Source organism: Eleutherodactylus coqui, chromosome 8 (genome assembly GCF_035609145.1).
Source record: "Eleutherodactylus coqui strain aEleCoq1 chromosome 8, aEleCoq1.hap1, whole genome shotgun sequence".
Taxonomy (NCBI): domain Eukaryota; kingdom Metazoa; phylum Chordata; class Amphibia; order Anura; family Eleutherodactylidae; genus Eleutherodactylus; species Eleutherodactylus coqui.
The window spans coordinates 16,558,392-16,574,637 of record NC_089844.1 but is presented as its reverse complement, the minus strand read 5'-3'; the positions used below and the strand labels follow the sequence as shown (position 1 = coordinate 16,574,637).

The following is a 16,246-nucleotide window of genomic DNA, read 5'->3' as shown; positions in this document are numbered from 1 at the left end:
ACAGAACAGATTCAGTAGTGCAAGAGCTCAGCCTAAAAAAATACCTCAGTTTCACTCCTTTTGCTGTCCCAGTCCCCGAAGCTCGGATAGTAAGAGAACCTTACATGAACCCAAAAACCAAGGCCCTCTTATAAGACCAGACCCTCATGGTGCGCATGAGCACAGCCCTCTAAGTCCCCTTCTACTAAGTCATCTGCATGAAGGGCAGCCCCCACCCAATCCAAACATGGTGGTGGGTCGACTTTCCCTAGTCAAGGAGACTTTGCTCGCCTGCGTCTTGGACTCCTGGGTTCGGTAGGCCGTTTCTTCAGGCTACACCATAGAATTCTTTTTCTACCCCTCCTCCAGATCGCTTCTTCAGTTCTAGGATTCCGAGGTCCCCTTCAAAGGCCAACAGCTCGGATGATAGACAACCTATATCTCAAGGCGTCATTGCTCCTCCTTCTCAACGCTTTACAGATTTCTATTCCAATCTTTTTGTGGCACCCTAGAAGGATGACTCTGTTGGATGCTTTCTGGACCTGAAGAAGTCAAATCCAGTATGTCAAAGCCCGACATTTCTGCATGGAGTCACCGAGATCCGTCATTGCATCCATGGAGCCAGAGAAGTTTGTCATCCATTGACTTCACGTATGCCTAACTTAATGTCCTCCTCTGTCAAGCGCATCAGCGGTTTCCTTTGCTTTGCCATCCGGTCCAATCGCTATCAATTCACAGACCTTCATTTGGGGTAGCATCAATGATGACTTTCCTCCACTCCAAGAGGATAGGGGGCATTCCTTATCTCGACGACATCATGGTAAAAGCCATGGCAGGTACTCGCCACACTCGTCCACTCTAGTTTGTCCGCATGGGGGTCTTCAGAGCCCATGGATTTGTGGAACCGGTCATTCAAACCATGATGAAGACTAGGAAAACCTCCTCTTGAGTTTATCATCACGTTTTGGGGAAAATTCCTTCCACAACTTCCACCCTAGACGTTCTTCGTTACCGCACCTTCTATCCTTCCTACAGGAGGGCCTGGATATGGGCTTGAGCCTTAGTTCCTTTTAAAGGGTCAAGTATCTGCACAATCCATACTTTTCCAATGCCCCCTGGCTGCACAATCGTCCGCCTGTACTTTTCTACAGGGGGTTGCTCATGCTGCCGCTCCATACCATTCTCTGGTACCACCTTGGGACCTTTAGTTTTGTACTGGATGTGGTAGTCTCATCCCTTTGAACTGCTGACTGAATTTGCAGCTCTGCTGACCTGGGAGATGGCCGCCTTGTTAGTGGTCACCTCTATCCGCAGCCTTGTCAGCCAAGCCTTCATTCACTGCCTTTCATCGGGACAAGGTGGTCCTGCGAGCTGTCCCCTCTTCCTACCTAAGGTGATGTTGGCATTCCACCTCAATGAACACCTTGTTCTGTCTTCATTCTTCCCTCTGCAGTTCATCCCAGAGAACGCTCTTTTCACAAACTGCTAACCTACCTTTCTCAGACGGCCTCTTTTAGACGCTCCTGATTCTTTTTGTGAATCAAGACGTGGTCTTGCAGCTTCCAAGGTGGTTGACTCGCTGGTTTCAATCAGAAGTGCAAGAAGACTACTGTGCCAAAGGCAGAGCGCTGCCCTTCTGTGTTACGGCACATTCTACTCGGGCAGTGGGTGCCTCGTGGGCAATAAGCTACTGAGCTTCCACTATTTAAGTGTGTAAGGCCGCCACGTGGACCTCTTTGCCTATCTTTTCAGAGTTTTACCCGGTTGGAGACCACTATAAACTGGACTATATGTGTCCTCCTCTACTCTTCCCGACCCCCAGGGATTGCTCTGGAACGTCCCACGGTCTTCAGCTGTGTTCCCCAATGATGCAGATGAGGGAGATTGTACAGCATGTACAAAAATGTTTAGTTTTTTTTTCTTCAGCATGTGAATCTGATCTAAAATGCCCTTCACTGGATGCAAATGGTTAGTGGATTTGATGAGGATTTAGGCACAGAATCTGCATCCAAGAAGTTGTCCCACTTCACTAAATGGTGAGACTCAAAATATGTCTTTACCGTCCAGACGATGGTGATCCGACCCCTAACTGTTCCTAAAAGGACGAGGCAGTGGCATCAGACGCTCAGTGGCCTCTTTCGGGATTTTTATTTTTCCTCCGCACTGTCCAACCTCCATCTGACACTGTGCAGACGCAGCAGTACTAGGCAGAGGCGCGCATTCACTGGCATTGTATAATAGTAAGGGCCGACCTACAGCTATGCATGGGAACGCCTCATGTTACAGTACCTGGCGGTCGTGGGGGTGCTACATGCTACAGCTGTGGAAGATTACCGTTTTATGTCTTTTTTTTTTTTTTTCTTTTCTCATGAGAAATACTTAAATATTAAAAACGTAAACTTTTTTTTTTTTTTTTTTTCAGGGTAACGAAGCTTCTCTTCAGCAGCAGGAAGTAAGCGGCATTGGGACGTACTTTGAAAATGCAAAAGTAGAATGTGCCATGCAGTCCTGTCCAGAACTACTGAAGAAAGGTACTGCTATATTACTGTAAGAAGGGGGACGTCTCGCTTATGTTGGAGGTCCCAGAGGAAGGACCCTCGCCTATCATATATTTATCACCTGGGTAATTCACACGTGCTGAAAATAAAGGGTAACTGTGGGCCGCCCGCGGCAACTACTGGTGGCATTCGGATGATGACAACCAGATGAGGGTTCTGTTAGGATTTGTTTTCTTACATATACCTAGCGTGGTGCCGGCGTGTCCTGGGCTGCCGTTGACGCTCTCCCTGTCTGTACGGTTCTACAGGGATTAGGTGGGGAAGTGGACCAACGCCCTAATAGAAAAGAAGAAAGATCAGGAAACCCACGGACTGGCTTTTAAAAAATAAATAATAATGCAGTACTCTCCTAGTGCTGACCCCCTTAGCCAAAGGATGGGTGCCAAGGTGCCTCACCTGTTGTCCCAATAAAGGTTCACAAAGGTTATCTTCCTGTGCCAATCACATCCACTGGTAAGGGGAGAGCAGCACGGAGTTCAGGGATCTCTTAATCCAAAGGTCCCCAACACATGAAAACGGAAGGGATAAATCCCAAATCAAAAACCTCCTGCGCTCCTAGGTAGAGTATATACTCAGGCGGAGCCAAGGTGGCACCCAGGATAAAGTAAGAAACATATCCCCCTCCTCAAGAAAGTGTCTTACGTTATCATTGGCGCACCTTGGCTGCCTCTGAGTATACTCTACCCACCAGCGCAGGAGGTTTTTGATTTTTGGATTTATCCCTTCTGCTTCTAATAGAAAAGAGGTTTATCTTGAAAATGAGAACAGAAATCACATTATAGGAAACTCAGTAGATTGTATACTTTGCTTGAATGCCCTTGTGGTTTACAATCTGTGGGCCGCACTACAATTGGCCTCCGACCAAGGACAGCCCTCCAGCAAACATCACAAACGACTTCTTAATCCTCGGTGTCTCTCAACGCTCTATAAACGATCATGAAGGTGCCTCCTTGATGCGCTTGACCCCATTAGCACGTTAGCAGAATTTCCCCCCCCCCCCCCACACACACTTCCCCCGGCGGACCCTCCAGCGACACCAAGGAGATGATGTGGATCCGTCGTCTGGATACTTTGTCTTCTGGGGGCTTGAATGAAGTCCTTGAGCAGATCTAACCCCCGGCTCTACATGTCTGTGTTCTCCCTTGGCCTTCTTACGGCCTCTCTGTACCCGGCCGCTCCCACGTAGGTTTATACATCTATATTTAAGGTATTTTTAAGGTTATATTATTCTTCTCTCTCCCCCCCCCCCCCCCCCCCCAAAATCCATTCTAAACATTGTATGTAATTTTTCCAACCTACTTCTGAGATCTCGCCTATCCCGCTGACTGGTGTGGTAGAGCGTGCACGTGCTTTTACGATTGCGGTTATTCACAGGATATAGAATGCGCACAAATTTGCAGTCGCCAAGTGACCTATTACTTCCGGAGTGCAGTGTTCGTGTGAACGCTCACGGCAGCCATGTCCTTCCAGCCACATGTCTTAGCGGGCAAGCATACGCACGCCATTGCAGATGCACGCACGTTCACTTCCAGCTCATTCATTTTAAATACCCTTGCCTATTGGTAATATGTCTCATGAGTTGTGCGTGATAAAGGAGGCGAACGTATGAATAAGTCCTCTGCAGCGCGGTGCCCTCTCCTGCGTCATGGATAAACTGGAGTTGTCCTTACTCCCGAATATCCACCTGATAAGTGAACATGGATGTCTGAGGAGGTTCGCTGCTCCTACTAACCCCTCACTCAAGTAATTGTCTTTCTTGGCTTTTTGCTACCACTCTCAAACCTGGAGCGCTGGGTTGTGTTACTTGTTTTCTTTAGGCCTCCTGTCCATCGGCGGATCGGATTCCACATGCAGCAGCCGACCGTGCCTGCGGCCGAGGACACTACGTTACCTGTCCAGGTCTTCTCTTTTCTGGTCTGTGTGTGCGTGTGGGCGCGCCGGCCGGCACGTATGTGCAGTACAATTTTCTTTTCGGGTAAGGCCTCTTCTGCGGTTTTGCCCATTATAATATATGTGTCTTCACATTCTAGGAGCGCCGGCCTAAGCCCTTGTTTTGTACAGCTCTCTTTTGCTTATGTGATATATAATATTACACACACTGACTATCCAGTGCTGCTAGCTCTATTCATTGTACCCGAGTGCAATTTAGACCTATTAGACCCCCATCTAGTAGCACGTTGGACCTCCTTCCTTTTGGCCTACAGATCTGATGTAATCCGTTGTGGCGAAGATTCCACTCGGTGATGGAATGGTTCTGCAGGAATATCGGCCCCTGCGGACAGGAAGCTTCTTGTAGTTGCTGCAGATTAGATGGAGGTGCTGACATGTTCTGACCGGCTGACAGGAAGGGGTCAGCGATTCATGCTGCTTCTGCCAAATTCTGACCTCCCATCAGCAACAGAAATCTGTCTCCATCTGACCAGGAGATGTTTTTTTCGCTGCTCAGTGATACAAGTTTTGCGCTCTTTTGCCCGCTGGAGTCTTTCAGTGACATCCTGACCCGGCTAGTCCAGCACCGATGACCGGGCCTCATTGGAAGTCGCTCCGATCGCTGGATTTTCCATCTAATGTGGATTCACACTGAAACTGATCCACGGAAAACTTGTCACGTGATTTTATGCCGCACTCCGGGGTCACGGGTAGAATGTCTGTACAGGGAAGAGCCAATCGTGAGAGAGAGGGGGCTCTAATAAAGGGCCAGTCAGTACATATATGTGGATGTATACTCGGCTCTTGTTTGGGTGGCTGAGATATAACATAAATGAATTCTGTTAATACAGTTGAAAATCTGAACGTCCGGCTCTGCCAGAAGCTCTGGTTACGCTGAATGACGTTCCTTTCCATAGATTATGAGGCGGCGCTCCCGCTGGCTGCCGTGTAGTTTTTGAGGCCACCTAACCAGAATGGATGGCACTCGCCGTCATGTCCGGCTGCCGCTGATCACTAGATTAGAGCCTTCCTGCACAGCGCTGTAGTAGGACTCCCGTTGACGCGCAGGAAGCCTCCGCTGGACCTCTGTGTCTCTTATTTAGTCCACAACGGCTAGTTTGCTGCTCCATCGCGCCCGTATGTGGATGCATTCTCCTGCGGGTGAAGGACAAGTGATACTTGGCACCGTTGTTGCAGGTTGAGCGGCACTAGAAGTGAGAACGTTCATTCTGGGAAATAGCGGTTTTGTTTCTCAGACGTTGGTTGGGCTAACACGGTCATAAGCGTAAAACCTCTTATAGCTGTGAGCTCGACTGTGATCCTGCGTATGGCAGCGACATTATACCGCGCATCGCCATGTAGCCGCGCACGCCGTCATGCGTAGTACAACTGTTCTTTGTTTTATATTTCCTGCGCCATTGTTTAGCATTGACTCGTATACGCTCCGATCCTTCTGCCTCTTTATGTAATCCCAGACTGATGTGAGATCCGGGCTCCGTGGGGCCAAATCATCACTTCCAGGACTCCCTGTTCTTCTTTAGACCAATTGCACACGGCTGGGTCCCTGTGCCCTGCGTACCTGTCTGCTGTCTCATCTGTGGTGCAGATGTGCCGGCCGGCGCACATGCGTAGTACAGATATCCTGCGCCATCACTAGGCGATGACGTGGATTCTGCTGTGTCTGCTACGGACGGGCCGTGGATCGGATGGCTTCCGTTGACTTCACAATTGATTTTGGCTCATGGACACGGAAAAGCAATATGCATGTTTATGATTAATACTTAAGGAGTCGTGGCAACATTTGGGCTTTGGCTACACCGTGTCCTTGGCAGTGCCGCTAAAGATGGCTGCATAGCCCGGTGACCTTGCACCGCCGTTGGACTCAGTGGAGTTGCAGCACAAGTTGTAGGTTGCAAAAAATCAATCAAGGTTAGATTGTTGTGACGATCTGCAACTCCATTGAGGTTATTGGGAATGTGCGCTACTCTGCCGCTGTTGACCTTGCCAAAGCCGCCGTGCAGCCCCAGCTTTTATGGTCTTCCCTTCTCACATGATAACTATCTGATTTTTAGTGGGGATCCAACCGCTAGGACCTCCACCAATACCAAAAACGGGGGTCCCAAAGGTCTCTGAACGAATAGAGTCGCAGGTGAGCAAATGTGCTGCTCCATTCATCTCTGCTGGACTCCCGGACATAGCGGGGTGCTTGAACCGCCATTCATTTAGGATCCTTCTGGACTCCTGTTCTCATGATCCGTGAAGGTCCCAGAAGTTGGGCCCTCATGATGAGAAAGTTACTCCCTATTATGTGGCTGTGGACTTTAAATGCCGGCACGGTCTCTTTAGTGCTGGCTGTTTCGTGGTAATGGCGCCCTCTGCTGGCGGAATAAGAGTTTACACGTTACCAAGGTTTTTCATATCGTTAACTACATATAATTAAACTGATGTGTGTGATGCTATATAATTCATGTAGTAAATGTAATAGTACTCTGTACACTGGAATCTCTTAGTGAGGACCACTCAAAGCTGCTTTTAACCCCTTAAAGGGGTTGTCCCGCGGCAGCAAGTGGGTCTATACACTTCTGTATGGCCATATTAATGCACTTTGTAATGTACATTGTGCATTAATTATGAGCCATACAGAAGTTATCAAAAGTTTTATACTTACCTGCTCCGTTGCTGGCGTCCTCGTCTCCATGGTGCCGACTAATTTTCGGCCTCCGATGGCCAAATTAGCCGCGCTTGCGCAGTCCGGGTCTTCTGCTGTCTTCAATGGGGCCTCTCGTGCAGAATGCCGGCTCCGTGTAGCTCCGCCCCGTCACGTGCCGATTCCAGCCAATCAGGAGGCTGGAATCGGCAATGGACCGCACAGAAGAGCTGCGGTCCACGGAGGGAGCAGACCCCGGCGGCCATCTTCAGCAGGTGAGTATGAAGACGCCGGACCGCCGGGATTCAGGTAAGCACTCTCCGGTTTGTTTTTTTTAACCCCTGCATCGGGGTTGTCTCGCGCCGAACGGGGGGGGGGGGGGGGGTTTAAAAAAAAAAAAAAAAACCCCGTTTCGGCGCGGGACAATCCCTTTAATGACAGAGCTGTTTTGTTTCTATTTTCTTCCACCACCCCCCCCCCCCCTTAAAAAATCGTAACTCCTTTATCCATCGATGTCGCTGTATGAGGGTTTGTTTGCGGGACGAGTTGTATAAACCCCTAAAAAATTCTAAGTAGAGAGAAAGAGGATGAAAAATGACATTCCGCCATCCTTCAGTGCGTCCTGTTTCTACGGTGCAGAAACTGCAACAAAAATGACCTGATAACTTTATTCTAGGAGTCGGTACAAGTACTAAAATCCCAAACTTATATTGTGTTTTTTGTTTGTTTTTTCTACTTGGCAAAACTTTGTGGATCTTATTTCTACTTTTTTTTTCCCATACTAGTCCCCTGAGGGGACCACAACTAGTGATGCTTGGATCGCTCCTGCAGTATGATGTAATGCCATAGCATTACATCATACTGCGATCTGACAGGCAGTCGGATGGATTGATAGGCATTCTGCCATGACAGCCCTGGGGCCTTTCAGAAGGCCCCCCAACTGCCATAACACACGCACGGCTCACTGCGCCCGAATCGTGGGGGGGCCGTACAGGACCCTCAAACAACGTTTTGGGGGGATTTAAATGTTACTGTCAAAACTGAAGGGTTAATAACCCCGATGACTCGCACAGCTTATCGCAGCTGTTGCCACCGGGTGTTGGCTGTAAGAAATAGCTTACACCCAGTATGTATGAAGGGAGGTCGCCCCGTGATCTCCCTTCATATACGTACAGCATCTGCAGGATGTAAAAACCCTATAAGGCGGTCACTAAGGGGTTAAGTGTTCTGAAGTAAGATGTGTGACACATGGCGGGACTGTACATTTGATCTCCATTAATATAAGTGCCCCATACGGTCCTCAGACGCTGACCGACATCTTCTGCACGTGGAGGATCTGTCTGCAGTCTACCAGGTCTCGTCTATGCCATGGGGAGGGCTCTTCACGCTGTCGGCCGTTGGCGTACGTGCCGCTGACCCGCTTGCATTGCCGTTGCACCCATTAAGTGATAAATGACTAATTACAGTTGTTACGTCTACAGATTTCTCCTCGATGTTCCCTGAGGTTCCTGGTAGTAACTTCATGGTCCTGACGGTGACGCAGAGAACTGTGAACGACATGACGATGTGGACCGAAGAGGTGGAGAGCGAAAGGGAATCGCTGCTGGAGAAGGTCAGCTTCCTGATGTCACGGCGGCCAACTAAACCCGGCAAAGCACTTCCATACCCTCACGTATCGGCCGTCGTATCCATAACCTGCAGGATTGTGGCAGGTAGCCAACGGCCGGTATAGAAAGCCCCATTATGGACCCAGCCGACCTCCAGAGGGACCAATTCAGTTCTGAAGTTAATAATTTTAATTGTCCCCAAAAAAACACAATATAAAATTTTCACAATAAATAATTTAGCGTCGCCGTATTTAGCGTCATTAACTTTTTTTTTTCCCGTCACGGAGCCGTATAAAGGCGTGACTTTGTTGCGGGGCGAGTTGACATGTTCATTTGTACCATATTAGTAGAAATAGGAAAGTCCCGCAGCACACCTAACACATGCACTTCAGTGCAGAGGTTCCAATCTGTGTATGCCAAGCCACCTGTGGGGTCATGAACCCAACCCCAAATAAATGCAATGGGGTCCAAGGAGGCGGCAGCATGCTTGACCCCTTTTAACAGTAATTGGTCCGTGAGCAGTCAGTTACTAGCGGGGACAGAACGCAGGCATGAAAATCGCCATGTGAATAAGCCCTGTCCAATACACCGCTTGCTTGTATGTAACTGACAATCCGCTGCAACGACCAGGAGCGGCGTTATCTGATTCCAGCCTTTTTAACCCATTAATAGCTATTGGCTGCCCTCTAAGGAGCTTGTGGGAGAGAGGGGCCCAAAGGTGGCCTGCAAAAACCACCTATGAGGTGCCAACTGGTCAGAGTGGTAGCCCGGAACCTCCCAACGGTCTGTCATAGGTATAAGCCACTGACGGGGGACAGGTTGTAGCATCGCAATGTAAAACGAAGAATCGGTGGACCCGGCGCTTTTTGTCTGCTGGTGTTTGTCTCGGGGCTCGTTCCGGTCTGATGCATGTTGCCGTTGTAATGTGGTCTAATTACGCATTAATTGTCATATTTCTCAGCTCATCGCCTCCCTGTCAACTCCAATCTAGCAGCGGCGGTGGTGTCTGCTCATTAGACGTAACCTCTGCGGCGAAGTTTCCCCGAGCTTCTGTTTCTCTGCGAGCCGAAGCGCCACTAAATAATGAGGTCATGTTACAACATGCTGAACCCGCCGCACTTCCATCGCATGAGTTGATGCGTTTAGTAATTGACTGTCGACACGGATCTGGAGAGCGGCTGCAGAATAATGAGTGAGGTCAGCGCCGAGCAGTAATTACTCTCCACCACACCATCTTCTAGTAAAGTGACCTTGCAGGATCCGCCCGCCCTCCGCCCCCCCCCCCCCCCCCATCATCCGCTCCCCCACTGGGGCGCACGGCTCCATATATATGAGTTATCGCCATCACACGGTTTCTCGCTGTTGACGGACTGGCTTGTGTTTCTCTATTCTGTGTCTTCTACAAGCTGGTGCACAACAGGCAGAGGTACACCGTTAGGCCGGTGACACCCCAACATGTTTCGGACGTGATTTTGTGTTCGTTACACGGACGTGCGTCCCGGCCCGACTGCGGGGGCTGGTCTGAACTCCTGAACATCATACATAATTTATGCTTCAGAGTCCAGGAGAAGCGCGGTCCGGCCGGGCCGCACGTCCAGATTACAGACTCAAAATTGCTTCAGAAATACGGCGGTTGCTTCAGAAATACGGCCTAGCCATAGGGGTCGCAGCTACAACCTGAAGCCAAGGTGGGCCACATGCCCCTCACGGTACTAATGCTCACTCTTGCCTCTTAAAGCTTTGAGTACCAGTACACTGTAGATATGAGCAGCGCACTAATGTATGCTGCTTACTAACTCTGCCCCCCTTCACCTTGCAGAATGGGTCATGTGACTCCGCCCCCGTCATCAGCGCCTCCCACGCTCCGCACCAGTTTACTGCTAAAACGCAGCAGAATTATTGTGCAGTTCACATTAGTAGGTTTCCCATCATGTGAACATGGTGCACGGTCTTGTGCTTTTATTTAGAAGGGGGACAACCCCCATAATGATGTCAGCGCACCCGCGACCTGCTCACCCTGATCATAGAGAGAGTATTGTGTGGCTGTACAGTTACAGCGGCCGACCACTCTATCCCTTCCCTGCACTTATCTCTATGGTCCATGTAGGAGAAAGAGGAAGTTACCACGAGAGCAACTCTGAAGCCTAGAGAGTAGCCGCTGGACCCAAGCTATATAGCATTAACCCTCTCACTACCCACCACCGCGAATCTTAACATTTTTTTTCATTAGATTGCGCTGAGCCTCCAGGGGTCCTTTCATTAATTTCCTCACTACCCTAGACCGCCGGGAATAGTGAAATTATCCCCCCTCCCTATCGTACACCACCAGAGATCTCTACATTAAACCCCTTCACTGTCCTAGACCATCAGAAATACTGAAATTAACCCCCTCACTACCCTAGACCACCAGGGATCTCTACGTTAAACCCTTCCCTATCATAGACCACCAGAGCTCTGCATTAAACCCTTCACTATCATAGACCATCAGGAATACTGAAACTAACCTCTTCAGTACCGTAGACCGCCAGGGAAATCCTCACTATTGTAGACTACCAGACATTTCTACATTAACCCTCTCACTGCCCCAGACCACCTAGAATCTTTACATTAACCCCAAACAACTGTAGATGCTTAGATTAACCCCTCAGTGCTTTAGATCATGAAGTGAAGAGACCACAACCTTCACTGTGTGAGAAATGGGAGATAAAAACAGTTTTGGTGCAGTTTCTGAAAGATGAAAACACGTGAATTCAAACTCCTTCTAATGTGTTTGAGTGTAAACCTCTTCCTCCGACTCTTGGAAGGTATACAAGGAGTCGATGTGAGTGTAGCTGTATCCCCACCCTAGATGGTAGACCTTCCATCCGTCTGACAGTGGTTCTACCTCCTAAACACGTGTTTAATGCAGAAGTCAGGTTTTACTTTTTGGTTTTGAGTCACGTTTTTTTTTTTCACCCTAAGAGGTTGTGCCGCCATCTGGGTCGTATTTTTTTTTTTTTTTCTCGCATGGTTTTAAACGCCAAACCCAGGGCTGTGGACGGCGTACCGTTGGCCAGCAGCCACTCCCAGCACACTGGTCTCTTAGCTTGCACTTGCTGTAAACTTCCCCTTTTCCATGCAGGCCACCATTGGCGCTCTGCTGTCGCCCTTATCTGCACCAGACCTGCATGGCGTAGAATACAATGTGGCGCCTGCTGCTGTTTATCTGTATATTCTGGTGCTGTAGGTTACTACTTAGTTCACACGGTTCTGTAAATTGTCACTAGCTAAAAAGCCATTGGATGGGGGGCAAACTGCCCTTCGAGGGGCAGAAGCAAAACTGCAACCATAGCCTAAAAGGAGACTGGAAGGTTTCAGACAGTTGGACTTTGCGGCTCCAGTTTTATTTGACAATTATTGGGGTTTTCCAATCCCAAATTTGCAGGTTTGAGGAGGCGGTCACAAGTTCTTGCTGCATGGATCTGAAAACTAATCACATCCCCCTTCACAACCAATTTTTGTTTTTTCTCATTAGCATTGAAATGTAGCTGCAGATATCGGTTGCCATGGTAACAGACTACAAGCACAGTGTTGTCTGATCCATAGTTGCGCTTCCTTCCATCTTTCTCTAATTCTTGCTAGCTGACATTCGGTGGGTTGGCAAGGATCAGAGGATGGCTGAATGACGAAACCTCTGCAGGATCGGACTACACCGTTTGCTTGTGGTTTGTTGCCATGGAGACCCATAAGTCACCATAGGAGCTGTAGACACACAAACCGATTTACAGTAGCAGCATTATATGGGCGACGCCACCTTTCTTTATATCCATTTTTATGACTTAATGTGGGCAGTGAAGCTTCGCTGACCCTTTAGTCACTGGTGACCCGTGAGAGAGTCTGTTACTTAATACTGAGGCTTACCTTTATCTTCTCGCTCGTTCCAAGCAAAACCACAAGTCTGGGAACGTTTCCAGAGCCGAAGCTCGGCCGCATGTTGTCTGATGAGCTGTAATCATGTCGCTGGCTTTATTTTTCAGTAGTCGCTGTTCCGGTTGGTATCTTTTGCGCTCTTTACATGGCGTTTCCTGCGCAGCTATGAAGGCAAAGTTTTCCTTTTGATGCTATTTTAGGTTCAGACTATTAACTTTTATGTTTTCTTATCATTCTAGTTTATTAATGGTGCCAAAGAAATTTGCTACGCCCTGAGATCGGAGGGTTACTGGGCGGACTTCATTGACCCAGCGTCAGGCCTGGCGGTAAGTGAGAATGCCTCCGGAGCGATCTAATCCGTACCGAACCATAGCTAGGCTCCGATTAGCGTATGTTCACACGGTGGACTTCTGTGCCGATTCCATGCTAAATCTGTATCCCATTCATTTTGGTATATAAGATAGGGAAAAAAGACTGTACTCTCCCTTTAAATGCACCCCCCCCTTCCTCCAGCACAGTTAGGCCCATCCCAGAAGCCCCTCCAGCGGCCATGTTGTTTTATCACTCACATGACCGCTCCTCCAACCAGTGGTCTCAGCGGCCGACTCTGCATGTATAACACATGACCAATAACGCTCCTCCCAGTGCTGTCGCTGCTCGCTAGCTCAATACAAAGTCTGCAGGCCCGTCCTTGGCTAGCGAGCAGTGACCGTGCTCGGGCGAACGCTGCGGCTGATTTGTTTTAGTGATTGCTGGGGGTCTCGGCGCCAGACGGTTTAAATGTGTAAACGTGTCTACAAATGACAATTACACTTTAAGGGATTGTGCCAACATGCAGAACGTGGGGCCCGGGCGATCAGCTGAGACCATTGAGACACTTCCCTTGCAGCAGCCTCTGCAGGTGAAATGTGGTATTACATGAGGGCTATGCACATGAATAGGCATCCTGTGTTTACAAGGACCACCCAGATGGGAGTGGCCCCCTGTTTAGGCCATAGAGAGGAGTCCCATAGGGGGGATTCTGCTCTGATATTCATATGCCATAGCAGGGCAAGGGATGCCATTTTGGTACAACTTTCTTAAAGGGGTTGTCTGGGCCACTTTTCATTTTTATCATCATCAGTGACCTGTCCTCAGGACCGCTCATCAGTAGATCATGGGGTTCTGCCATTTTCAATCTTCGCCGATCAGCTGATTACTGTCACCTCTATCACTTGGAAATGCCGGAAGCGTCTCACACTGACCGCATTGCAGGGGCCCAGCTTGGTATTGCATTGAGAGCTGCTGGCCGCTATGGTCAGCATGATGTGCTGCTTGTGCTTTACATAGTAACCGCAGTGCCGCTAGTCAGCTGATCAGTGGGGATCCGAGCGGCAGACCCCTACCCCTATCTAGTGATGACCTCAGGATAGATAATCAATAGAAAAAAATCCCAAAAGTCCCGGATATCCGCTTTAAGGGATTATTAGTCATGGCTATAAATAAGGAGGATGGAACAATACCTCTGCGGCGCCACCTATTGGATGGCAGCATTCCTGCAAATCAAGGTATGACTCCTTAACAAGTCTGTTAAACACGGATTGGGAATTGGAAGCCAAGCCAGAGCCCATGCACAGACAGCTGCTACGGGGTGTTTGCCCTCATCCATGTGCAGGAGGCTTCTGGCTTGGCGGGTGAGAGGCCTGGGCCGCGGGCCGGAGGGAGGGGGGCCGCCTATCACTACTAATAATCGAAGCTTCAGTTGTGCAAAATTTGTGACATAATGTCGGATTCTCTTCAGCCTTGTATTTCTCGTTCTCTTTAGTACTTCGGGCCTTACACTAATAACACGCTCTACGAAACCGATGAACGCTACCGCCATCTTGGATTCCGAGTGGAGGACCTGGGCTGCTGTAAAGTGATCCGCCATAATGTCTGGGGAACGCACGTGGTGGTGGGGAGTATATTCACCAACGCACCTGCGGATAGCACTGTCATGAGGAAGTTGGGGGAACTCTGATGCCGAGTGTTACCCCCCACGACCATCACCTCTGTACTTGATGCTTTACCTTCCTGACAAAGGGGCGGACCTCACGTCAGAATAAACTGAAATCTATTTAAGTGATCCAATCCGATTTGTATATTTATGAGAAGCGGGACGGCCGCGGCTGATGGCGATCCGTGTAATTCTATGACGGGTAAAACAACCAACCGCTGTGAATGGATTCAAGATATGAAAGAATCGCATCTGTAATAAAATGCTTTACAGGTTCAACGGGCAGAAACTGATATATATATAATAAATCATGGTATTTGTATAGCGCCAACTTATTACGCAGCGCTTTCAGGTAATTATTACTTATTTCCCCCCCACCAAGCTGGGTTCTCATTTTACCGACCTCGGAAGGATGGAAGGCTGAGTCAACCTTGAGCCGGCTACCTGAATCATGTGGGGATCGAACTTGCAACCTTCAGGTCGTAGGCGAGAGCTTACACTCTGCGCAGGGATGGATGGATATGGGATGGATGGATGGATATGGGATGGATATGAGATGGATGGATCCTTGGGGGAGGGGTTTACTGACAGTGACTATTTTGTTTGATGAAATTATGAAAAATAATTATAAAAAAACAGACAGATTGGTATACTTGTATCTTGATGCCACCGGAAGCTAGGGGTTTGACAGGACGTGCATGGAGAAATGCCTGTATCACTCCCCTAGCTCCCAAGTGGCTGAATTCTTGAAGGTCCTTGCAGCGTCTGTACTGATTCTTGGCTGCCCTGCAGGGTTAAGGTTAGTTTTGCTGTTAGGCTTACAGTATTAGCTCATGTACATGTTACACCTGTAACATGGAAGCATGTAGAGCTAATTGTGTAAGCCTAACAGCAAAACTAACCCTAACCCTGCAGGGCAGCCTAAAATCACTACAGTCTGATTGGCTTGCCTGTCCCAGCTGGCCTGTCGGCTCTGAAGTGCCGTACACATAGAGATCGGCGCCCCACCACTGGCAACACTGTCGTCCTGCCCACGCCACCGCAGCCAACACTGTCCTGCCCCCGCGCTGTAGCAGCACTCAGCACAGTTGATGATGCCCTTCAAATGCTCTCCTCCGCACTTTCAGGAAATACGGCCGCTGACGGCTACTCCACTCTCCTGCCTCCTCTCCCTTCAGCAGCTGTCACCGGCGCCGCTGCCGAAAGGCGAATGGGGGGCAGAGTAGCCCTCAGAGGCCGCATCTCGCCGCTACAGCAGGGGGGAGCCGAGCGGCAGGGAGGCCACGGTGGAGGACAGAATAGAGAATTCACCCAATCGGGAGCTAGGGGTGTGATGGGCGTTCCTGCATGCAAACCCTGTCAAACATCTAGCTTCCGGTGGTGACGAGATACAATAATACCTTGCAGATTTTGTTAATCTTACCTCGGGGAAAAAAGAATAAAAAATTCCCAAAAATTGGATAAATTAAGACTAGAGTTCATCCTACAAAAAACAAGACCTCATAGAGCCCCGTTGATAGAAGAATTCCAAAACGTGTAAAAAAAAAAAAGATTCCATATCATGTTGAAAGAAAAGTGTTTTTAGCGTAAAAAAAAACAACCCAACTATACAAATCTGCGGAGTCGGGCCGCCCTGGGGCAT

General features: G+C 49.0%; 1 protein-coding gene across 1 annotated transcript in view; it reads left to right on the top strand.

Moving 5' to 3' along the window:
- Positions 1-14,942, top strand: part of MMADHC (metabolism of cobalamin associated D) — a 31,358-nt gene extending 16,416 nt beyond the window's left edge. Inside the window, exons 5-8 of the mRNA XM_066575196.1 lie at positions 2,402-2,510; positions 8,595-8,725; positions 12,869-12,955; positions 14,434-14,942. Coding sequence (XP_066431293.1) covers positions 2,402-2,510; positions 8,595-8,725; positions 12,869-12,955; positions 14,434-14,628 — 522 coding nt within the window. The 3' untranslated portion in view covers positions 14,629-14,942. The remainder of the gene's footprint in view (positions 1-2,401; positions 2,511-8,594; positions 8,726-12,868; positions 12,956-14,433) is intronic.
- The last annotated feature ends 1,304 nt before the right edge of the window (positions 14,943-16,246 follow it).